Here is a 26,980-nt window from a genome sequence, read left to right as displayed (position 1 = left end):
TTTCATCCCAATATTAGAGAATTTATACAAAAATTGTGCTTTATTGCCCCCCTGAGGGGGTTTTGCCCCCCATAACGGGACGAAAACTACCCTATGTGTTATTTTGATGCATAAGCTATATTATTGTAAAGTTTCATCTAAATCCGTTCAGTAGTTTTTGCGTGAAAGAGTAACAAAGATCCATACATCCATACAGACAAACTTTCGCATATATAATAGTAGTAAGATAGTAAGTATATAATTTCTAGAGCAAAGCATTAAAAAAGTGTGGTTACTATTTATATCTTTATGTAAGTAAACTTTTATGCAGCTAATAAAACAGAAATTAAAAACTGAGAGAAAAATATAGGCACTATGATAAAAGAAAATTGTAGAAACCTGTATAACACTTGAAATTTTTAATTTAAGTTTTAACGGATGTTTTACAATTAGCCTAAACATAAAAACAGTATTAAGATTAATTGCAAGTTTTGAGTGTTTTAAGCAAGTAATCATATACGTATTTTACTTATACTTTTGAGTGCAAAATAGGCTTATAGAAAGTCTTAAGAATTTTTTTTTTAAAGTTATATATTGTTATTATTTCTAAATATCTAACTGAGCTATTTTGTCTTTTTCAGCTAAAGTAACATTCCGAGTGACAATATTGGATGCGTCCAGAACTTTTGAGATAATTGAAGGGAATTCCATTGTTTCAAGTGGTAAAATTTACCAACCAAAAAGCATTTCGTTTGATGAGCCTGAACCCATTTTCCAGTCGGGAGATGTTGCTTCTTCGATATGTGGAGAAGATATTTATAATGAGCTGAAAATATATGGTTATCAGTATGGACCTAATTTCAGACAGCTTGTGGACATGAATGTTGAGGGTATTAATTAACTCATTTATTTATTTTATTTTTTTATTTATTTTTGTAAAAATAAGATAAGATAAAGATAAGATAAGATAAAATTTATTAACAAACAAAATACACATACATAACAGTAAGCAAAATTAAAAAAGTAAAGTTAAAAAAACTTACAAATTATAAAACATAAATTACAAACGTCATAACAAAATATTAAGAAAATCTTGACTATAGTTCAACATGAGTTAGTATAAAATTCAACACTAAAGAGCGCCAAAGGCACTGTCCGCAGTGTTTTTTAATTGGTTTAGTATGGAGTACAAACACAAATATGTATTAACAGTAATATTTACAAATTAATTTTACACAAGTAGTAAAAATATTACACAGAACAATTATTGGACTGTTTGACTCCAGAAAAAAAAACACAATAACTTGCATTGAAACATTCAATAGTATAAAAAATAAAATACAAAATCCCCCCCCCCCCAGTTGGCAAGTCAGTATATTTTATCAGCTAAAAGTTAATTATTGATAGAATGTCATTATTTTGTATATATTCATTGACCCCTTGTTTATATTTTTTTGAAGTTCTTCTCATTCCTAACATCTTCCGTTAGTTCATTAAACAGCCGCGGTGCCAAGTAAAAGAATTGCTTTTTAATAATCGTTTTATTTGGTTTTATAACTTTATATTGTTTACCTGAAATTCGAGTATTATATTGTTTTTCATTAATTTCAAACCAGTTATTGTTGTTAAGCAAAAAATACAATATTCTCTGTGCATATATTTCTCTGATATTATAGATTTTCCCTGACTTTTGTAAAATAGTATCGTTTTTCTTAAGTTCTTGTTTAGATCCATAAATTATTTTAAAAATTTTTGCATAAGTTCTATTTAAATTGGTAAGATTTGTTTCATAATCACCTCCCCATGCACAAATACCATACGTAATTATTGAGTTTATCCAAGCATAAAATAAACATCTAAGAAACTTTTTCCCAACTATATTTCTCAATAGATAAAGCCAATGTATTCTACCTCTTAATTTCTTCACAAGTTTGTCAGTATGGCATTTCCATTTTAAATTTTCACTAAAAGTTATACCTAAATAATTTATATTTTCGACTCTTTCTATGGTAGGGCAATTACAGATATTTGTGCAGTCACATGTTAGTTCGTGATATTTTATGCCTAAATCAATTTTATTAATTCCATTCTTTTTTAAATCAAACTTTATATATTTTGTTTTATTTATATTAAGAGATAACATATTGTCAGTTAACCATTTATTTATAGCAGTTAACTCAAGTTCTATTTGGTTTTTTATATCATTAATGCTCCTTGCAGAATATGTTAATGCTGTATCATCTGCATATAGAGTAATTGTACCGTATAATTTAATGTATAACCTGTCATTAATATATATGAAAAAAAGTAAAGGACCTAAAATTGATCCCTGAGGGACTCCCGTTTTTATTGTTTTATATTTGCTTATACAGTTATTTAGTTTTGTTGCTTGTTTTCTGTCCGTGAGATAGGATAATATCCATTTGTAAGGTATTCCTCTTATTCCAACATTGTATAACTTTTTTATCAAAATCTTTATGCTTACACTGTCAAATGCTTTACGTAAATCCAAAAATACTGCTGAAGTTTCATAGTTTTCGTTAATGATCGCATAAATTTCACCTGCTAATTTTAATACAGCTTTTTCAGTATTTCTGTTTTGCCTAAATCCGTACTGTGCGTTATGGAAAAAATCATATTTTTCTAAGAAATTCATCAACTGAGAGCTATAACATTTTTCCAATAATTTTGAGAATAATGGTAGAACTGAGATAGGTCTGAAATTATTACAGTCATCTTTAGCACCTGATTTGTGTATCGGTGTAATTATTGCTTTTTTTAGATCTTCTATGAATTCACCTCTTTGTAGACTAATATTGATGATTTTTGTCACAATTTCTATATGATAATTAGCAATTATCTTAAGTGCATTACTTGTAATTCCGTCATGTCCCGGTGTTTTGTCATTTTGCATATTATCAATAATATTTTTAACCTTACTTATTTCCATTGGGTAAATATACATAGAATTTGTTCAGTGTGTGATGTTATTATCATAGTTTGATGCTCTATTGCCGTTTATTTCCTAACAACAATTTATAAAAAAGTCATTAAATTTTTCAACTAGTTCATTGCTATTATCTACATCGATGGAATTCTTATTCTTAACCCCTGTAATATCTTTAATAATATTCCATTGTTTTCTTCCATCTTTTCCAGCATGGACAAATTTTTTATGAAAAAAATCCTCTTTTTCTTTTTTAATCAACTTTTTTAATTGTTTATTGTATTCTTTATAATTATTTTTATATTCCTTATTATAAGGAAATTGTTTTGTTTTTTTATATAATTTTTCTTTTTTATTGATCATATTTACTAACTCTTGTGTAATCCATTGTTTTTTTAATTTATTAGCTTTTTTATCTTCTTGTTTTTTCCCATGAATTCCTTAATTTTACTGATAAAAGTGTTATAAATATCATTTATCTCCATGTTTTCATCTATTAAGCTTGAGAAATTAATTTCTTTAATATCCTGTTCAAAAGTTCTATAATCGATGCATGTTTTAATTATTTGCTCGCTACTCCGATTACGTTTTAAATGTTTTTCTAATAATTTTTTGTTATCAATTTTTACTAGTAATGCATAGTGATCGGTTATTGTTGTTTTATGTACTGCAGCTGTTACTGCTCTATCTATTCTGTAATTACATTTATAAAAGACATGATCAATACAGGATGAGCTTAGGTCATTATACCTAGTTGGTATATCAACATATTGCTTGAAACCCATAGTGTACATAGTATTAATATAATCATTTGTTGTCGTGTTATTCTGTAAAGTATCAATGTTTATGTCACCAATATACAAAATGTTTTTACATACAATTCCTTTTACCTTTTGTTCAAGTTCTAATATATAATCATTTATACTACATTCAATAACCCTGTAAATAAAAACTATAAAAAAATCAAGTTCCTTATTATACAAGTATAATGCCTTAGCAGTATTCATTAAAATACTCTGATCAGAAAAGTAGTATTTCTCTTTAATATAAGCTACGACTCCCCCTGATCTATTTCTTTCTCTTGTATTATAAAGTTTGTTATACCCCTTAAGATTATAATTATCAATTTCACATTCCTTAATCCATATTTCTCTTAATAACAAATTATCTATATCCATATTTTCAATTGTTATCAAGAGTTCATCTAAATTTTGCCTTATGCTCCTTATGTTCAGATGATAAATGTTTAATACCGCTGTATTGTCTTTTGTAAGAAATGTCTCTGCTTCGTCCACGTTATTTAGTTCAGTGATTTTTTCAATTGAATCATAATCCATGAACACCCGTTCACCTCTCTTAATATCGTGGTCTTCCATCGCACAAAAACTGGTCCGAATTATTTCTCAATTTATCCAAGTCCTCTTTCCTCCTTACCTGTATTACTCTATCATTCTCACTTTTTCGAAGAAAGATCTTTCCTCCTTTCATCCAAACAAATTTATAATCATTTTCACTCTTGAATTTTCTGGCTATAAAATGTAATTTCTTAACCTTTCTTGTAACATGTTCATTGATGAAAATCTTTTGTTCTTCAAATTTATTGTTAATCATGGTCGTAGTTAAATTTTTATTATCTTTGGTAGCTCTGAGCCATGTATTACGTGTGAGAATATCCTTAAATCTCACTATAATAGGTTTTATTTTATTTTTACTTTGCGTTGGAACTCGGTGCATGTTAATTATTTCACCGTTTTCTTCTAGATGCAACTCAGTAGCCATCTTTCCAATTATATCATTCAGATTCTCTCCTTTTTCCTTAGGATAGTTGTTAATTTCAATGTTGTTTTCTTTCGATCGAAGTTCGATTGCATCTAATTCCTGTTCGATGCTTTCTATCTTATCGTTCAATGTTCTATTTTCCAGCACCAATTTTCTATTTTCTTCTCTAACTTGTTTTATTTCATCGACTATACCGATAAGTTTACTGTTCATTTCTTTAGACGATTTATTGCAGAAATCCAGGGATTTTTTTAGTTCACCAATTTCTTCTTTAATAGGCTTCAGTTCTCGTAAAAATTGCCCTTCGAAACTACGGAAACAACTCTTGATTTCATCTCTAATCATTTCTATAGTTAAAGGAGTTTCAGCATTTGTGTCAGCACTTGCTGCCTTTACACTGTCGCTACAATCTTCACATTTCCATTTCGATTTTCTGTCCCTAGACATTTTTCTATAATTTTCTTCCCTAATATTTATACATTTCGGGTGAAATAAATTTTTACATTTACTGCAACAAAACACCTCACTTTTATCAAAAATCTCAGAAACACAAATTCAACACTTGTCAGACATCTTACGTATTTCATTTTTTAATGAATTCTTGTTAATCTCAACACTCAGAAGATGGCGCCACTCACTTTAAGAAGAACCGACACATAACGTTGAAAAAAAAATACAAGCGTTAGGCCTACGGATTTTTCTTTTCCTTCAAATTTAAGCTGATATACTCATTACATACAAGCTTATCTCATTGGTAATGTATTCCAGTTACTCTCCAGAAGAATATTTCTTGAATTCTTTATATATATTTCGTATTTCGACTATTTTTTCAGCGGCGCTGAAAACACGACGTTTGTTTACACGTTACCCGTTGCCAAATGTTCAAATACATTATGAAACAGACGGTTAAAGCTGTCAAGCTAAGTTTTTTTGATCTTAAAAAGGTCTCGAAATTGATGTTAAAATTTGTGCTTAGTAGTACAAACAACTTTAACGTCAATTTTTTTGTTCAATTAGATCAGTTTCAATTCTTTTAGTTCCTTGTAACTAAAATTAAATTCAAGTAAAATTAGGCATAAGTTACGTTCAAATGAAAATTCCTGCATTCAAAAATATTTGAAACATTATCATAGGTTATCCATGTTAGATAAAATGACTACATGCTTACACATAAAAATTAATTATAACACATGTTTAAGTTTATTTTCTGCGAAAATATCAATACCTTATTAAATTTTTATAAATATAATATTCTTCAAGAAGTGTTAGCATATACTGAACAGCTTTTGAAAATGATTTTTTTCCCAATTACATTCCGTGTATCCAAAAGAAACGCATTTCATAAACCATGCATAGTTTTTATTTAAAAAAAATCTTAACCGTTTTCTTCAGCTTTTTATTTTTAATGAGCATCTTGGTCATAATGGTTATCCTTTTTAAATAACATTACTTGTTTACTTTACTTAGGACATTTCACTTTTGTCCTACACTTAGGACAAATCAATTCGGATTAGCTGAATATCGAATTGCGCATCGTACGCACAATCGATCATCTCGACATCACGAAAGTGGTTATATTGAGCTTTATTTGTAAGTAAAAATCAACTGTTGTAAAAAAAAAATTAATGAACTATTATGTTAGTTGGCATTTAAAATTTGATTCTTTTTTTTTTTTGTGATGCACCTTTTTAACACCAAAATGTTCCTTTGTTCATTTTTTTTCTTTGATTTTGAAACCCAAAATCCCATGACCTTCAATGTACGCCGATGAAAACTGAATATATTTCATCCAGCAGTGCAAGATTTGGAATCTTTTTAATTTATTTATTTATTTATTTATTTATTTATTTTTGAACTGAATAAATCAGACACTGGTTTGAGATTTCAGCATTTATGCTGTAAAAAAATACAGAGGCATGTGTTTCAACAGAAAATACATCTATGAGGACAAAGGTAGCATTATCTTTAGCAAACCTTCTATTAAGTCAAGGTTATTGCCTAAATTTGTACAATTTTTATAACAGACCAGATTACTAAAGAACAAAACTGATGCATTTGGCAACGTAAAACATAGCAGAGAAGACATGTCTCCCTGACAGTCAGTGAACCTGAAGAAAAATGAGACTTGCTTTCCAAAGGTGGAAAGTTCTTGTTAGAAAGTGGAAAGATAAGAAGGATATGTGTTTGATAAGTACACTTCAGAATACCTCGATGCTTGATATTAAAAAACTAAAAGAAAAACAATAATTGTAAAATATTACAGTAATAAAACAGGAGGAGTGGACTGCCTGGATCAAATGCTATCAAACTGTCTAGCTCTGTGAAACAAGCAGCGATATTATTTCAAAATATTTAAACACTTATTAGATGTGTCAGGATTTATCACATATATTTCGTACAAGGAAAGTGGTGGCAAATTGGATCACTTATCTTTCATGCTTGATCTTGTCGACAAAATAATTGATAAATATTACAAACCAACAACAAATGAGCAGAGAGAGTGTCGTTTGAGCAGCTGTGATGTATCACGTCACACCGAAAGGCACTTTTAGACCACATTTTGCCTACCGCAAATCAGAAGGAACAAAGAAGAAGGGGTTGTATTTGTTGCAGAAAAGCAATATTAGGGAAAAAAGGTCGAAATGAAACTCAATACTATTGTAAAGAATGTAATGCATATTATTACCTCTTGTTTTAGAATTTATCTCACTGTAAAAAATGTGTTAAGAAATGGAGTTAATCAGCTTAAATGTAAGTACAATTTGTGTCTATTTTTCAAAATAATAATCATATTTTTTTGTGTTTATAATTTACTTAAATTTTATGCAAACATTTACATTACATTCATCCTGTGCGAACGAATGCAAGTGAGAGTTGTACAGAGAAAGCAGCACTACATACAGCGAAAAAACGGCAGGCCGCTAGGGAGAAAAAATCGCGGACAGTAGAGAACGGCAAAAAGGTTAAACTTTGATTATTGAAATTGAACTTAAAAAATTATCATAAAGTGATAAAACTTTAATCATTTTATGATTGATTTTTTAACTGAGAACTTCCTAAACTGTTCCATTTTAATTTTCTTGATTATTTTGTTTACTAAGAACAACTTAGTTCATCATGCAAAATTTTATTAATATTTATCAATAAAATTATATTAGTGTTAAAATGGCTATTATTGATCACATGACTTCATTCAATTTTTGAAATGTTATAACTTAGAATCATTGCTGTAGAAGGTAAGAGCGGTAAATATTAATTCACATTTAATAAAGTTACAATTTAAAAGTATAGTTTTGAAAAGGTGTGAAAATAGTTTTTTATAGTTCAAAATCGCTTATATTCGATAAGCTTATAATGTCCATTGTTGGTTTTCAGTTCATAACATCAATTTGTTTTTGTCACGACCAGGAAACACCCTTTCAGTTTTACCCAGCTTCCATTGAAGCCAGGACCGTAACCAAAAAATAATCTCGGGGAGGTTTTAAAAACTTTCGTGCGGAGCTTTGCGCTATTTGTGCTAATGTTCAAGTCGTTGGGTTATCCATTATGAAAGCGTTTTATGCAATTAATATACATATGAAAGACATTTCAGTTTTGGAAAAATATTTTTTGGAAATTTTTAAATATAACCGAACAATTAAATGTCAAACCGAACTTTTCGGAGGGGGGTGAACCCTAAGAAACCCTTCCCCCTTGTATACGGCTCTGATTGAAGCTTATCTTTTGGGTTCTCTTCGATTAACACAACATCCCCTACTTAGAGCTCAATGCTTGTAGTTTGTATTTTTTACTGAATGAGCAGTACGTGGATCTAATAAATACTATTTTTATCTATCGTACAGCTTTTTCAAGAGTGGGTGTAGATGTCTCTCTCTTTGTAAAATAGATCATTTTTTAGAACACTTGTTGATTATTTAGGCAAATGTAAGTGGATACGAAGGTTCGATTTTGCCCAAAATTCAAGAACTGCACGGGTAAAAGGGTTCTTGGCTCATCGCTTCCGTCATAAACACAAGTCAAAGGTCGTAGATAAAGCACTTAATTTGACCTTATCGAGAACGGAGTTTATCTCCTTAAAATTCAAAAAAGTTTTTCCAATTATTTTATGCATGCACTCCTTAACAGATTGAACAAGACGCTTGTAAAAACCTCCTCACCATGAGGATCTCTCTGTAATGTTCCTCCAAGTGATTCTTCCTCTACGCACAAAGTTTCAAACGGTGCTATTTACAAAAAAATTTGACAAATTTTCAATTTCCTTTTTAATTTTAAGGAATATTATTGCATTGTCACTGTAAACCACTTTACAGTTTCATTTTTTTGTTAGAAACTTTGTAACCTTTTACAGTTAAGTAAAAAGGAATCTGCTGTCAGGTCTGACACCAAGTTCGAGGTGGATGCCTCTTGTGACGCGACAAGTAAATAGTGCAATGTAAGATTTGCGTAGTTCTTCGAAGTGTTTTGCGTAGAGGGGGCCTGCAAAGTCCAAACTGCAAATTGAGAACTAAGGAGTTTCATTTATCCGGTCACTAGGCAATGGTGCTGTAATCTGAGTGCTCTGCTAGGTTTAGCTAAGAACTTTCGACACACTTTGCAGTCTTTGATTATTATTTTCACCAATTGACGTACTTTAAGAATCTAGCAATTGGCTCGAACTTTTGCTAGTGTACTGGCTGTTCCTCCGTGCATTATCTTTTGATGCTCTCGACTCACTATCAATATTGTTAGCCATGAATTTTAGGGCAGTATCAAAGAACGTTTCCTTAATTTTGTAAATAAAACCTTAACTTTCCTTCCGTGTTTCGGATTTGGGGAAAAACCCATAACATCTAATTACTGAAATTACTGGTAATAAAAAAATATAACAAAATGGTTAACATTGCCATGGAATGCACTAATTGCTAAGCTTTAATACTATGACCATTTTACCTTCCTTAAACTGCTCTAAAATTTTAAAAGAAAAATAAATGCATCTTATCTCGAAATAGTAATATATCATTTTTCAGTCAGAGAAGCTTACGTAAAGTTACATCGTTCAGAATTTTAAATGACAGAGGGATACAGAAAAATAATTATCAAAGTTTCGTAGACAGTTAAGCATATGATCAGACTTCTTTTTTTTTTTTTTTTGGTATTAAGAAAATGTTTTCAAACAGTAAAAAGTAATAAAAAAATATTCCTTCCAAAAAATAATGTTAAAAACTTGCTACCACAAAAATCTTAATAAAGATATCAGTATGTCATTAGAGCAATAAATTTGATACCCCCTTATAGCCTTTTCATGTAACCTTCATTTTACTCAATGTGACCCTACAACGTAAAAACTTGCTTAATAAGGTACTGGAAATTTTATTTAAAGTATGAAACTAACGGTCCGATTAGTGTGAATTTCATACTGAAAAAACTTAATATTACTTTTAAATAAGAAAATTTTACTTTAGAATAATGTTACAAATCCTGTAAATAGTAATTATTGTAGTAACGTAACCTGTAAATAGTTTCCCGTAATGAATATACAACCCCTTAACATATGGCTAAAGTATACAACCCCCTATTCTTTTTCTTTTCATTGATAAAATTTGATAACGGTTTACGCATTTCTCGAAGCAGAAAGAATGTTGTGGAAAATTCTTGGATGTTTATAAAAGCCGTTAGCGATGGATAAACGGAGAGTTTCGATTGAGGATTTCGAACTGAGAGTGTGTATTTGCTCTGTTTATAGCGAGGCATTTCGCTGTGTTGTTTTCGTATTTGGAAGTAAATACGTGTGTAAACGTTGAGTTTACGGTGTTGTGTGATAATTGCTTAATTGCTGATGAATAATTTAGCAGTTGTTGAAGATATTTCCTGTACATAGTGTAAATAAATTTCCTGTGTTTTTATCAAGAACTGTGTCTTCATTTCAAGAAAGTGGAAGTCGCACCGAATCCGTTACAATTTGGCGCCCAACGTGGGGCTTCTTCTGGACTTTCTTGGAGTAAGTGTGACTTTGGACATTTTTTTCATAAAGACTTTTTTTGAATTTGGACTTTAATTTTATGGTGATTACTCGCGCAATGGATGAACAATTAAAACAACTTCTTGATGCAATCAACTCTGTTAAAAATGATATGGCGGCTAATCAAGAACAAATAAAAAATGATATGGCGGCTAATCAAGAACAATTAAAAAGTGATCTGACTGCAAGTATGTTGGCAAATCAAGACCAGTTAAAAAGCGATTTAACGGTGCTGAAAAAGGACTTAACGTCTAACCAAGAAGAAATTAAAAACGACCTTATTTCGGTAAAGACTGTGATGGAAAATAAATTTAATGACATAGAGCATCGAGTTGATGCTATTGAAGAAAAATTTGATACCGTTGAAAGCCGATTCAATGCTGTAGAAAATAAATTTGAAGAAGAAGATGGAAGATTTCATCTATTTAAAGAAGAGATCTTTAAGGACGTGGAAAGGAGATTGGCGACCGCGGAAAGCAGCTCTGTACAGTTTGGCGCTCCCACATCGGTTGCTCGACCGTCCATTAAACTTGCCACATTTGATGGGAAAACTTCGTGGCAGGTTTACAAAACTCAATTCATGATAGTGGCGGAAGCGAACGGATGGGACTCTGCTACCAAGGCCTGTCATCTTGCAGCATCCCTGAGAGGTGACGCAGCGGACATTCTCCAGACCCTTCCGGACAGCCAGCGCCTGGATTTCGCCGCCCTCACAGCTGCGTTGGAGCTTCGCTTCGGTGAGAAGTGCCAGAAAGATTTCAGCCGACTCCAGTTGAAGTCCCGTTTCCAGAAAACTGGGGAAACCCTGCAAGAGCTTGCGGCGGACATCGAGAGACTGTCTCATCTTGCTTTTTACGACTGCCCTGCGGATGTTCGAGACAACCTGGCACTCAACTACTACATCGACGGGGTTCGAGATCCGGAAATCCAGAAAGCTCTACGGATGGCGGATGTCAAAGACCTGAATTCTGCCGTTGTGTATGCAATGAGATACGAGGCCGCCCAAGAAGCAACCCGTGTGGATCGGCATCTAATCCGGACTCAGGAAGCTGATGAGTCTGATTCCAGGTCGTCCCACCTCGCTGAACTTGAGAGACAACTCGGTGACTTGACAAGACATTTGAGCAGCATAACAGCCCAAAAGAAACAAGAGCAGGAGTGCTGGAAATGCGGTAGTGAAGGACACCTGCGAAGGAGTTGTCCGGCTCGCCAAGCTACGCGAGGGAAGGAAATCACCACCACTAAAGCTCTGCAGATTTCCTCTTCTAGTAGTGGCAGTGATGGACTTTTCATTTACGCACATGTAAATGGGAACCCCTGCAGACTGATTGTTGACACTGGAGCCAATGTGACAATCATTAGGACAGATGTGGCTCGTGAATTTGGATTGAAACTGCTGTGGACATCGTCACGCGTAAGTCTCCAGACTGTGACAGGTGACAAAATTGAGATTGACGGTAAAGTGGACTTGAAAATAGTGTTTGGGAATGCCACCTACCATCATACGGCATTCGTCGCTAATATCACGGACCCCTTCATTCTCGGATTGGACTTTTTGAAGAAATATGACTTCACTCTCGACTTCAAGACTAATGAGCTGCACTCGATGAGAGAAGACATAGCCGTTTTCCCTGCAGAGAGTGATGTAAAATCCGCTCATCAAATAATAGCTCAAACAGATTTATCGATTCCCTCAAGGTCAGAGTCATTAATACCTGGCTCCCTTGAAGAAAGCAATAGTTTTCGATTTGGACTCATTGAATACCCTAACCTAAGCAATAGCCTAAAAGGAGTACTGGTAGCATCTACGCTTGTGGACCTTTCTAAGGATGTAATTCCTGTGAGAGTCGCCAACGTGAGTGAAAGGCCAAGGAATATCCGAAAAGGTGAAGTGTTGGCAACTTGTACTCCAGTAAACTGCATCATTAGAAGAATCAATTCCCCTGAGACTGTGTCTTCTGAGTCCTTGACGTCGAAGTTAATTGGGAGTGCGCCATTATCGAAAGATCAAAGAACTGCTGCGGAACAATTGGTGGACGACTTCAAGCATCTGTTTTCATCTACATCGGAGGATGTTGGCCGTACGAATTTAACGCAGCATAGGATTTACACTGGAGAACACCTCCCTATTAAACAGCATCCAAGACGACTACCGTTCGCCAAGAAGGAATAGGTTGAGACCCTCCTGAAAGAGATGAAGGAGAATGACGTAATCGAACCGTCATCCAGTCCCTGGGCTTCTCCCATCGTCTTAGTCCGAAAGAAAGATGGCTCCACCAGATTTTGTGTCGATTACCGACGGCTGAATGAAATCACCAAGAGAGACAGTTACCCTCTTCCACGGATAGACGACACCTTGGACACTCTTTCCGGACACAAGTGGTTTTCGACCCTGGACTTGAAGAGCGGCTACTGGCAGGTTGAGATACACCCTGATGACCGAGAGAAGACAGCATTTACAACTGGACAAGGCTTATGGCAGTTTAAAGTGATGCCCTTCGGCCTCTGCAATGCACCAGCTACGTTCGAGCGTCTTATGGAGACAGTGTTAAGAGGACTTTCCTACGAATCCTGTCTGGTCTACTTAGACGATATCATCATCGTGAGACGCAGTTTCGAAGAACATCTGGCAAATCTTAGGAAGGTGCTGCAAAAGCTTAAGGAAGCCAATCTGAAGTTAAGTCCGTCCAAATGTAATTTGTTCCGCCGGGAAGTGAACTATCTTGGTCACATCATCTCTTCTGAGGGTGTGCAAACCGATCCAGAGAAGGTATTTGCGGTCAAGAGTTGGAGTCGTCCCAAAAACATCCATCAGCTGCGAAGTTTCCTGGGGCTCTGCACGTACTATAGGAAGTCTGTGAAGGGTTTTTCCAACATTGCACGACCTTTGCATAAGCTGACGGAGAGCAAGCAAAAGTTTGAATGGTCCAAAGAATGCGAAGATGCATTTCTACGACTGAAGGAGGCTTTAACATCAACGCCTATCCTCGACTATCCTCAGCCTGAAAAATCCTTCATCCTAGACACTGATGCGAGCAACGAGGGCATCGGAGCTGTTTTATCCCAAAAAATTGACGGAAATGAACATGTCATCGCTTACTGGAGCAAATGCTTATCAAAGTTGGAGCGGAATTACTGCGTCACCAGAAAGGAGTTACTGGCCATAGTGAAAGCTGTAGAACACTTCCATCATTACCTTTACGGCCGAAAATTTCTGCTTCGGACAGATCATGCCTCATTAACTTGGCTTTTGAACTTCAAAAATCCGGAAGGTCAGACAGCCAGATGGATACAGCGGCTCCAGGAGTATGACATGGAGATCAAGCATCGAAAAGGATTATCTCACGGTAATGCTGACGCTTTATCAAGGAGACCCTGTCCTGAGAACTGCCACTATTGTTCCCGAATCGAGAAACAGTATGGAACGACTAGCCCTACCGCCTATCAGGTGACAGTGACTCCAATATCATCAGAACCTGATCCATGGAGTGACGACCAAGTTCGAAAAGATCAACTTGAAGGCCCCGACATAAAACCAATTTTGGAGTTCATGGAAAGTGACAGTCGGCGACCTAGCTGGCAGGACGTTTCCATCTTCAGTCCTGCAACAAAAAGATACTGGGCTTTATGGAACTCGCTCCATTTACGGAACGGCGTGCTACACCGAAAATGGGAATCTGACGACGGCAAAACATCTAGGTGGCAGTTACTACTTCCCCGATCAAGGATTTCAGATGTTCTGAAAGAAATACACAGTAGTGCGACTGGAGGACATTTTGGTGTCTTGAAAACCCTCAATAAAGTTCGGGAACGCTTCTTCTGGAGCAAGGCGAAGGATGACGTGGAGAAGTGGTGCCATTCTTATGACGCCTGTGCTGCTCGTAAAGGACCGAAGAAAAGAAGCAGAGGGAAGCTACATCTGTACAACGTTGGAGCTCCTTTCGAACGAATTGGGATCGACATCCTGGGTCCTCTACCAAGAACTGCTGATGGGAACAAATACATTCTTGTTTCCATCGACTACTTCACCAAATGGCCGGAAGCATATCCCATTCCAGATCAAGAGGCTACCACCGTAGCAGAGACTCTAGTCCAACATTGGATCTCGAGATACGGAACACCTTTGCAGATTCATTCCGATCAAGGGAGGAATTTCATCTCTGCTGTGTTTAAGGGCCTATGTCAAATTTTCGGAATTGAGAAAACTAGGACAACACCACTACACCCACAATCGGACGGCATGGTGGAGAGATTTAACCGCACAATCCTGAATAATCTCTCGCTTATGGTATCCAGAAATCAACAGGATTGGGACAAGAAGCTACCTTTGTTCCTGCTGGCCTACCGCAGTGCTGTCCACGAGACTACCGGATACGCCCCATCTCAGATGCTCTTCGGACGAGAGCTTCGGCTACCTTGTGATCTCGTCTTCGGTCTTCCTCCGGATGCGCCTTCATCGCCTGAGGAGTACATTCAGGATCTCCAGGCCCGGTTGGAAGACGTTCATAACTTCGCACGGGAGCGAATCAACATCGCGGCGGAGAAGATGAAGACCCGATACGACACAAGGTCTACTGGACATGAATTCAACGAAGGCGACAAGGTTTGGTTATGGAATCCCATCCGACGGAAAGGTCTGTCACCCAAATTGCAGTCGCATTGGGATGGACCCTACAAAGTCCTTAACCGACTAAATGACGTCGTAGTGAGGATCCAAAAATCACCTAATGCAAAACCTAGGGTTGTACATTATGATCGGTTAGCCCCATACCATGGCCATAGTTCATGAGTATTACGTAAACAACCATGGTTGATAACATAAAAGTTGTAGATAATTTTTTTGCTTTTAATGTTTAGTAATATTTCTTGTTATTATTGTGTTTTCTGTATCTGTTAGTTATTAATTAATGTGTATATTTGTAAACTTGTGATAGAAGTTTTGCACCCTTTCTGGGGATTGTACTGCCCGGGACGTGCAGTCCTTAGGAAGGGGGCAATGTTACAAATCCTGTAAATAGTAATTATTGTAGTAACGTAACCTGTAAATAGTTTCCCGTAATGAATATACAACCCCTTAACATATGGCTAAAGTATACAACCCCCTATTCTTTTTCTTTTCATTGATAAAATTTGATAACGGTTTACGCATTTCTCGAAGCAGAAAGAATGTTGTGGAAAATTCTTGGATGTTTATAAAAGCCGTTAGCGATGGATAAACGGAGAGTTTCGATTGAGGATTTCGAACTGAGAGTGTGTATTTGCTCTGTTTATAGCGAGGCATTTCGCTGTGTTGTTTTCGTATTTGGAAGTAAATACGTGTGTAAACGTTGAGTTTACGGTGTTGTGTGATAATTGCTTAATTGCTGATGAATAATTTAGCAGTTGTTGAAGATCTTTCCTGTACATAGTGTAAATAAATTTCCTGTGTTTTTATCAAGAACTGTGTCTTCATTTCAAGAAAGTGGAAGTCGCACCGAATCCGTTACAATATAATTAGTGGGAATCACCGCACCCAGGATAGATGCCGCACCCCTTGTATTTCTTACAGATATTAATAGAAATAAGTCAGACGCACAATATAGTAGTAAATTGAGAATTCCAGAACCTATGTATAGCGTGAGCTCTAATTCAATGGTTTCTTTTAGGTGCAGAATCGTTGTTGTAAATTAAGTGTATAATTTCTCTGTCGAAACTTTCAAACATTATCGACTAAAATAGGTGATGTGGCTCTAAATATCACTGAAAAACAAATGTTAACGAATTTTCTGTTCCTAAATGTGTTTTCGGTGTTTCTTATAGATTTAAAAGTGCTGAAGAAGAAAATGTTTGCAAAAAATTTCTATCACCCTCCAGTTTTAAGAGATTTTATTCATAAGTTTTGGTAATTGGTTTCGTTTTTTCATAAGTTTAATAATAGGCTATCTTATAGCAGTTACAAGTTTACTACATTTTCCTTTTTGATGCATTTGATCCATAGACACATATTGTTTTGCTCATTACAGCGATAGAACATGTAACAAGAGAGTAGAAACCGAGTTGACTTTAATGAGTTTTATAAATGGGACCTTGAGCAGATGGCGCTAGGCACTCCGTATCATTTCGGTTTCACGCAAGATTACGGTACTTGAAGTTGACTTTCGGCGCGTGGAAATGCTCTGCCATCGGTTCCCATAGCTTCTTCTTGCATATTGAAAGACTCCTACGAAAATATAAAGATATTGATTCATTAAATTAACTAGTCACATCATAATTGGAGCATGAAGACAGTTTTTTAAGTAATTGTCACTATTATTGATCTGCAGCTCGATTATACAATATACTGCTATTTTCTGTGCGAGTGGGACAGCAGGGCAATACATGACCATTATACCAAAAAGAAATGGCCAGAGCGCAGAAAATATATTGCAGGTTAATACAGCAATTTATAAAGAAGGGTGTAGATTTCAATATTTGCAGGAACAGTTCTCATCCCTCATTCATGCAAAAAATATGAAGGACCAAAATTTTGAAGCTAGATTTAAGTGATTTAAGAAAAACAGCATGGATTGATTTTAAAATGTTGTGACACAGTTCTTAGGAAGCAATAGAAGTCCTAAATATGAAAAATTAATTAAAGATAAGTTAAAAAGTTACAAAAAATTAGGATCTTCAATGTCACTGAAAATTTTCCCTCTGAAAGTATGGGAGCTGTGAGCAACGAGCATGGGAAACGCTTTCACCAGGATATTTCTGCAATTGAAGCGGTACATCAAGGACGGTTTACTTTTAATTTTCTCGGGATTTCTTTTGGAATCTTATCAGAATATTATATATTATTTAAGTTTGTGTCAGTGCTAGTAAAGGAGCATCTGCAGTTAAAGCATTTACAGCTACATAAAGTATGAAATTTAGAAAAAAAAATTACGAGTATCGTTATTTTTTTCATCAAAAATCTCTTCCATTCTTTTGCAACTTTTTAAACAATATATATATATATTTTGTTTTATACTAGTTTTAAGCTTTGTAATTGTTTATAAAATGGTAAATGACAAAACTATTGTACATGTATTGAATATGTGTCATTAAATTGAGATTTTAATTATTTTGAATTTTTCAAAAATCTGTGGTTGATGGAAAGTTTTTTTTTTTTTTTTTTGTCATGCTGTTTTTCAACATCCCCTAAAATATAAAAGTCATAACTAACTTACTGAGGAACAGAAAGAACAGAAACCTTGTTGACCAGTTATTTCGAAACCATGCATGATTTAGAACTCTAAACTCAATGTAAGGTTTGCATACAGTACTGTGTGACTGAACACGTTATTCTTCTTTAAAAAATGTGGTACGCAAGTCCCACCGTGTTCCGGAAGAATGCTGCATTTTCTGTTTACTGGATACCGCTTTAACTAAAATTGAACTTTATCCAGCCACGTCTTATTTTACTATGTTAATTACTTTTATATTACTGGAGTATGTTTTGTGGGTTTGATTAATATGATGAACTTTTTTCCCTAATAACAGCGATCTTCGAGATAATTATGTAGTTTTCAACACTGCAGGATACTTAACGCTGGTATCGAAAACACAAAACAAAAGGAGGAAAATTCATCAAGTAAAATACTGCTCAGCACTTTTCAAATCCATTTACAGCCAGGCACGACATAACTCCCGCACAGGTGCGGCGTCTTGACCTGAAATACTGGCGGCGAGACGCAGTGTAAGGGTTTAGAAAAAAAAAATCTTTCAACTGTTACCTTAAAAAAAAAAATGCTGTGTGATAATCATTGAATTATACAGCAAGATTTTTTTTTTTAATTTTGATGCACCATGGTGAGCAACAACAAAAGGTGCGGCTAAATTCATGAATTTATCCAAATTTCATCTATTTTTACATGGGGCATTACGAGCATAATTGTGAAATGTCATCAAAAATGTAAAAACCTTTAAATAAAATGTAATTTTAATAAAATGTAAAAACCTTTTTTTTCTTTTTGTTTAGGAACAAATGGTCATGTTTCTTGGAAAGAAAACTGGATAACTTTTCTTGATGCACATCTTTTATTTTTTGGATTTGTCAATGAGTGCAGATTATTTCCACTGCCAACGGGAGCTTTATCTTTTAAAATTGATCCAACAGTTTTGAAAGAACATATAAAAGGTCAGGAGCACACTCATACCAGAGGTAAATATTTCTTGTGAATTTAATAGAATATTACACTTCCTTTAATGAATGAATCTTTTGCAAGAAAAAATGTGGTGACTGTAGTAAATCCTCTGATAAAAAATTAATCCAAAATTTAAGATTTTATTTGAAGCTTTTTTTTCTTACCAAAACAATTCGAAATAAAAAAAAGCAATTTGACCTTTTACTTTTTTCAAACATAATTTTTTTTAAACGTTTGACTTTATTTGAACACAAATATGAATTGTTAAACCCTTGTGCATAGGGATTGCAATACCGGTATACCGAATACCGGTATTTTGAGCAATTTTGCAATTTTGTAATACCGGTATTTGCTGAGAAAAATACCAGTATTTTCGGTATTAGCTAAAAATAATAAATAGTTTTAATTCAAGAATTTTGAATTTCACTTATGAAATATCTACTTATATTTTAAGTGGGCATTTATTTGCCATGATACAGAACCGAAATCAATTTATTGATGCAAAAACTTAGCTTCAAAAACATGAACTAAGAGAATAGCATTAAACAAAAGTATGTTGTGCACCATGTATTTATTTTTTCCATTTCCCTGATCGCTCATTTTTCCTTTTGGAAAAGTTAATTTCGAGTGTAATTTTGAATGCTCCCCCTCCTCCTCCTTTGTCCGATGAATAATTTATTCAAACCATCAATTACAGGAACGATTTATGATTTGTTTTCTTAAATATTTGTCTCAACTGTTCTAAATTTTGACAAAAAATGTTTCTTGTAAGCATTACAAATGGCAATTTGTTGGCACCAGTATTGGTTTGTTGTGCCGTCTCTCTATTTGGCTTCATACTTGGCAAGATAGTATTCAGAAATTATACATTGCCTTGAAAATTTGCATAGAGGAAAAGCATAAATATGTTCCACGAACTCAAAGATATTTTCAGATATTTACATAATTATAATTGCAAAATGTTTTGAAAAGAAAGCTAAAACGAATTAGAGAAACCAACAAGATCAAATTTAGTCAAGTTTATCGTAATTTCAAACCAAAGGGCTAATAAAAAGTAAACACAAACCCCTCCTGTTCAAGAGAAAATGAATATTAATATTGGAAAAGTATCGTCTCTCAGGAAAGAAATTTCAGCTAGCTTTAAATTAAAAAAATAATAAAAATACATGATACGAAAGAAACACACACACACACACAAAAGTTTTTATCCAAACTTCACAAGCAGCAGACAAAATTTTTTTGAAAATAAAATACTTTCAGGCAATTAAATTAGAGGAGGCAATCACGCATTGTAAACAGTACAACCGACCGGCATGAATTCAGAAAGAGTAGTTTCAATGGTAGGAAAGTTGAGTACTAAAATGAGTTCCAGGCTTAGAGACAGTTCAATAGATGCATTTTTTTTTACTAATATTGATTTTTTATTATGACATTTGTTCCTTCATTTTATATTTATTCACAATACGTTTTCATAATAATACAAATTTGGTACAAAATTCTGAAATGTGGCAACGAAACAATGTATGAAATGTGGCAACGAAACAATATGTTTTCAAACAATTTTTGAGATTTTTCAAATACCGCTATTAATGTCAGTATTTCTGTATCACGTTTTAAAAATACCGAATGCCGGTATTGAATTTTCAGTCCGGTATTGCAATCCCCTACTTGTGAAACAATTAAAGGCAAAGCAAAACCCGTGTTGGTCGTCCATCGTTTCAAAACTTTCTGGTGACACAAGGTATCTTCAATCAGAACTCATCCAAAATAAATAAAATTTGTTAATATGTTCTTTTGCTTTTAGTAAAAAAATCAAACTTGCGTTGCGAGTGTGACCTGTATGATTTACACATATATCGCCTTCATTTATAGCGATTATTTTATAATGAAATGTTTATTGTAGTGGAAAGCAATTACATATAAATTCAAACACTACGAAAATTTCCTATTCAGCCATTTCTTGTTTATGTTAATTTCCTAGCAACATAAGTTTTGGACATCCAAGATTTTTCTTGGGTTTTCCGTTCAATTATAAATATGACACCAAACTTGTTTCAGATGGTCTAACTGAATGTTCTGATTGATGCATTCATGTGCATACAGTAAATGCATAGATTATTCAAGAATGAATTAGGATGCAGTGATGAAAAAAGAAGGTATTAACAATCTCAATGATGAATTAATTTCCTTTCAGTGATCATAGCGGTCTGCAAATGATGGCCGAAACGAAAGAGATTGAAGCAATCCCCCATTATGCATATCAAATCAAACCCCAGCAACTTTAGTTTTCGAAGAACTGTGTTTAAATTGAAAAAAGTTACTTTTCGTAAGGAAAACAATCATTGCATAGTAACAATACGATGAAAACATGTAGAACCAAAATGAAAATTTACGAGTGCTCTGAAAATGCTAAAGGAGTTGCCAAGTGATGAAAAAAAAATGTTTAGCTATCAATAAAAAAAATGCAAAGGTAATTGAATGTAGTCGACTAGCGCTACAACGCAATTCGACTTACGCGAAATGGCTATAACGCGAGTTTTTCCGGAGTAACGAATTTTAGGGCTTACGCGAATTCCTCGTCCGCAATACGAATGCTTTTGGAAGGAAGTATCGGTTTCGTTATTGGACCCTAAACATTAATTTCGTCCATTATTATTAACACATTTTATCCCAATGGCGTCACTGATAGCGAAAGTTCCCTTCACAAAACTAGTCCACGCATCGCTTTCTTAGTGCATCAAGTAACTACTCGGCATCTTTCTTTTTACTTTCTAAATATTAAAGTTGATGAAATAAAATGGCACTTTAGTGCACTACTTCATCTAAAGCTTGTAAATATGGGAAGAAAAAGAAAGTTTCTGGCAAAAAAAAAAAAAAAAAAAGATATTCGACATGATTCAACAATTAAAAAGTACGTCGACGGTAGCATGACAATAAGTTTCAGTGATGTACGTACCATGTACTTTTTTTTTATGTCTTTTCTTGCCATTGATCATTTATTTTGTGCATTTAACAGTTTTTTTTTTTCTTTTTTTTATGAATGAAGCAGTTTTTTATTTTTTACATACAGTAAAAGTACAGTTCTTAATTATAAGAAACTTTAATGTATAGTTAAAGACTGCTTTAAAGCAGTTTGAGAGGTGTTGGTTGGTGTCTAAAATAATTTGGTATGTTTCAACAAAAAAAAATTGTACATACCCTTTTCTACAACGCAAAATTTCGACTTACGCGCGTGGAACGCATCTCTCGTGTAAGTCGGGACTTGACTATTTTTTTTTAAGAGTAGCTACTCATTAAAATCATAACTTTTTCTTACCAATATTAAAATGAACTTACACTGTAAGAAATTTCCGGAAAGTTACTGATTATTTCCTTGGTACGTTTCAGGATTTCACGAGTTTTCATCTATTTCCCCATAAAATCAGAAAAAGTATATTTGCAAAAAAGGTTTTCTGAATTGCTACAAGATAAATGATTGCAAACTTTTCACTCTTTTGAAAATTATATTTAGTTACTGGTTTAAACATTGATTGATCGTGTTTAATAAGTATTTCGGCTTTAGTTCGATTACGGCCCGTTCAGGTTGACTAAGCTCCCAGAGATCGAATAAGTTTCTGGATAGCTGCAGCTTTTTGCGAAGCAAGAATTGTCAGGCAAGCGAGAAGTTTGGTTCTTACTTGCAGTTCCTATTTTGTTTTGGCCATGGTTCTTACTTGCAGTTCTGCTTTGGCCATGGTTGCATTGATGCTTCTGAAACTTTCTTAGTAACTCAGGAAGGTTCTAAACAATTACATTAAACCTACCGAATTTTCCTTGAAGGTTCCAGACAGGCTTTAACCGAGGATATTTCCAAATTCTTCAGAAAGATTCAAGGATAGTTTCAAGAAGGTTTCTGACTTTTAGCGGAAAACGTTCTTGGTTTTTGCAAGATATGTTACTGGCACAAATTTGGCATATTAGCTGCACCATTATTTTCAAGGAACGTTCCTGAATTGTTTTAACAGTGTACGCTGGCCAGCGTACTCTTAAAAGGGACTATGGAATGCAATGGCTGGCATCATCTTGTGGATTATTGGCACACTCATAAATGTTTATCAAAAGTTCTTAGTTTGTTGATACAAAAATCCAATCTTTCAAAATACCGAAAATTGTAAATTATTAGAACTTTGCTATGCTCTCGGGAAAAAAAATCAGCTGAAACCATAAAAGGTACAAGTTACTGTTTCAACTGACTCTTGTCCAGTTCCATTTTGTTTACTTCCAACCTTTTCCGCAGCATGAACAATTTTCTGGCCTCAAAAGGGAATAAATACATCATCCCTAATCAAATTGTCACTAATGAGTTGACCAGATAATTCACTTCCTTTACAATTGTTGAAATCTTAATTCTTGAGCTGAGACATTTAGAATTTTTCTGATTAAATATGTAATATATTAAACTTAAAAAATAGTTCGTAATAAGCAAAACGTTGTTTTTTTTTTTAAATCAGGAAAGTCAGCCTTCTCGAAGTTTGGGTTAGCAAACCCAGCATCGAGAGGAACGGAACATTCATTTCTAATACAGACCATCCATCATTCTTACTTTCGACGGTCATAATTGTGCAGGTAACGCTGTGTAAAGAACCGCCTATTCCTACGCATCTTCCTATTAAACGGAAAATTAACCCAAGATTAAATTTACTAAATCAATATGCACAAAATATACTTTTAAAAAATGGTTTAAAAAAAACTAACGCGTAGAAATGAATCACAAAGTCGCCAGGGTTGACAGCATTTCGACTGTAAATAGAAAATGGTTAAGGCTCAAACTGAGCCGAAATCAGATACCACTGATTGCGATAGAAAAACCCAGATGTAACAAACATCTTTGTTGCGTTACACTATCCCTCCCGCCAACAAAAAATCAATTGGTCTCCTTACACACAGAAAAAAGATGCCATGATTGGACGTAACCGTAGATGTTAATGACAAACACACAGATGATCAAGACAAACAAAAATACTACAAATCATGCACAAAATTATCATTAACCAAATGAAAGCCTAGTAGCACAACCACTTAAGATGATGAAGTGTTCATAGTCAACTGTATACGCAAATTTTCTTTACTACTACCTGAAGTGGCTTACTTAAATGAAGTAATTATCAAAATTCATTTGAACGTTCATATTGACGTTTGTTTTAACCTCATTAAAAAAAAAATTGTACTCAACCGAAATTGAATTTGCAACAACTACGTTTTGGACATTTTTTTCTTGCAATTTGTAACACATTTAATTCATTCAAAAATCAAAAAATTTTCATGTATGAAAAATATAATTTGAAATACTCAATAAAGGGGAGTAAAAAAACAAATAATGGCATGATTTCAATCTCTCTTTATTTATTTTATTTTAATTATTTTTATAATTTTTTGAATTAGCTAGAGAATTTTTTGCATAGTGAGTGATGGGAACTATTCCTGCAAATATTGAAATCTACACCGTTTTTTTATCCATTGCTTTAATGAAATTCATCATTAATCCCAACTTTGTTTAAGGTAGTAGATTTTTTTTTTAAAAATCAATTAGAGGAACGTTTTGAATTTTTTTTTTTTTACCTGCAATATATTGTTTTCCCTCTTGTCATTTCTTTTTGATGTAATGTTCACCCTGCTGTCCCACTTGCACAGAGTACAAAATAGCAGTATTTTGTACAACCGAGTTTCAGACCAATGATAATGGCAATTACTTTAAAAACTGTACATAGGCTCCAATTTAATATATGAGTAGCCAATTTCATGAAGCAATATCTTCATATTTTCGTAAGATTCTTTCAATGTTAAAAAAATGAAATATGGGAACCGATGGAGGGGCATTTCCACTTGCTGAAAGATAACTTCAGCGACCATTATCTTGCGTGAAACCGAAATGATATGGAACGCCATCGCCATCTGCTCAAGACCTTAAATATAAAACTTATTAAAGTGAATTTGGTTTGTTGTTACATACTCTGTTGCTGTAATGAATAAAAAAATATACCGATGGATCAAATGCATATGAAAGAAAACTGTAGTAAACTTATAACTGCTATAAGATAGCCTATATAATCCAAAACGTATAAATGAAATTTCTTAAAATTAGATGGTGAAAGAAAATGTTTGCAAACATGTTCTATTTTAGCACTTCTTTAAGAGGTGCTAAAAGAAACACCCAAAGTATATTGAGGAACACAAAATTCGTTCATATTTGTTTTTCGGTGTTGTTATTTTTTTGCTTAAATAAATTCCACCTATTTCTGTTGAAGTAGTTTGCTAGACTAATGCTTTCCCATCATTGAATGCAACTTTTACTAAATAAAAGTCAATTCTAAATTTTTTGAGTAATTCGAGTGATCTGTTATGCTTTTGTAGCTAAGAATTTGGGTGTTGGAAGTAAGGATGCGCCAACTAATCGGCATTAGCTATTAATCGGCGAAAAAAAATATTTTCCAAAATATATTTTTTAGTGTATCTTCAATAAAAAACTGATAAATATATTTATTAACAATAAATAAATGTAATTTACTGCAAACATTGCTATAACATATAGTATGAAAGTGTGCAGAGTGAAAACAAAATAAATAGTTTAGAAAGTGAATAAAACTGAATGAAATACTAATGAATATTCTTCACAGCTGATATTCACATGACGCTATTAAAAATAACCAAATTCTAGGACTTTTAAATTGCAATGCAAAAAACATGAGTAAGAGTTGAGAAACGCTGTGTGAAAGTAATAGTAAAAAACAATGAAGAAAGTGCACGGAAAAGCAATTCATTATAGACACGAGTATCAGGGTTTCAAGGAATCTCTTATGCAATACAAAGAAATATGAACTTTTGAATGTTTCTCGGATGTCTTTACACTCAAAAGTTTCTACTTCTTTGCACTAAAAAAGAGGGCTCCGTGAACCCGAAAACACGTGTCTGTAATCAATTGCTTTGTATTTTATCTAAGTTGTTTACTACTTTTACTTTGCAGCACAAACGTATTATTCACAGTATTATTAGCTTAAAGGTTGTGTGCGCACTCAAGTTAAAGAAAATGCTTTATCTTTTCAACTTTATGGGGGAGCTTAGTTTCAGTTTATTTAGGCTTTTTTTTTTTTTTTATTTAGCTCAGACATCGCCATACATGCACTGATAATGATAAATATATTTTGCTCCTTTTCCTTGTTTCTTCATTTTAAAGTCAGTATGATATCAACATGAAATATTAATTAGTTTTAAGCAAGTAATATGAATGAGTAATTACAAAATCATGAAAACTGTTTGGCTGAATATATTAAATTATATTTTGTGCATTAGAAATGAGTGAGAAAGTAAGCAATAATTTTCGATTTTGAAAACCCCTGCCAGAAAACTTTTCTTGCTCATCTTAAAATGATACTGTCTAGATATAACGTACTAAATAGAGCACTATTTATTTATTTTTTTTGTAGGATTTCCAGTCAGTTTCAACCGCTTCAGCCAAAGATGCCGATCTTCAGGTATAGAAATCACAGAGTTAAAGGTGGATCATGCTCTTCGTTTTTCCTCATATGAGAATTCAACGACTACTATAGAAAAATATACATTTATACCGTACATAAATCCAAACGAATTTCATTGTTTACATGAAAAGCAGTTAAGTTATATAAATGCATGTAATTCCATTTTGAAGGATTTACAAAAAATAGTTGGCAAACAAGCGCAACTGCCCACAGTTTTTGAAGATACAGGGCATGATATTAAATTAAGTGAGCAGGCCATTGAAAATAGTTTATTAAATTCTCTGAAACAAATATCAAAACTAAATTTTAAAGTGAATCCTAAGAAGCGTATCAGAGAAATATTTTACCAATATGTAAATAATCTTGGACGTATGGCACTGAGTTATGTTCTGTTAGATGATAATTGTCTCAGAGTTGTATTAGATGTAATTTTAGAAAATAGCATAAGGAAGCTCAATATTTTGGAAATAAATGAAGGTTCTACACCAATTTTATCTTTTCTTTCTGAGTCAGTTAAAAAATATATAGATTTAAAATTTAAAAATAGAATATTAGTATCCAAAAATGAAAATACAGGAGAAAAATCAGAACCCTATCACATAAAACTGAAATCACTTTCAGA

General features: G+C 33.6%; 1 protein-coding gene across 1 annotated transcript in view; it reads left to right on the top strand.

Moving 5' to 3' along the window:
- LOC129226734 (fatty acid synthase-like) overlaps positions 1-26,980 on the top strand; it is a 271,075-nt gene that overhangs the window by 127,163 nt on the left and 116,932 nt on the right. Inside the window, exons 12-13 of the mRNA XM_054861363.1 lie at positions 621-869; positions 18,682-18,763. Coding sequence (XP_054717338.1) covers positions 621-869; positions 18,682-18,763 — 331 coding nt within the window. The remainder of the gene's footprint in view (positions 1-620; positions 870-18,681; positions 18,764-26,980) is intronic.

This window comes from Uloborus diversus, chromosome 7 (genome assembly GCF_026930045.1).
Source record: "Uloborus diversus isolate 005 chromosome 7, Udiv.v.3.1, whole genome shotgun sequence".
NCBI classification, from domain to species: domain Eukaryota; kingdom Metazoa; phylum Arthropoda; class Arachnida; order Araneae; family Uloboridae; genus Uloborus; species Uloborus diversus.
The sequence above is the reverse complement of the archived record's forward strand: the minus strand, read 5'-3'. Positions and strand labels throughout refer to the sequence as shown.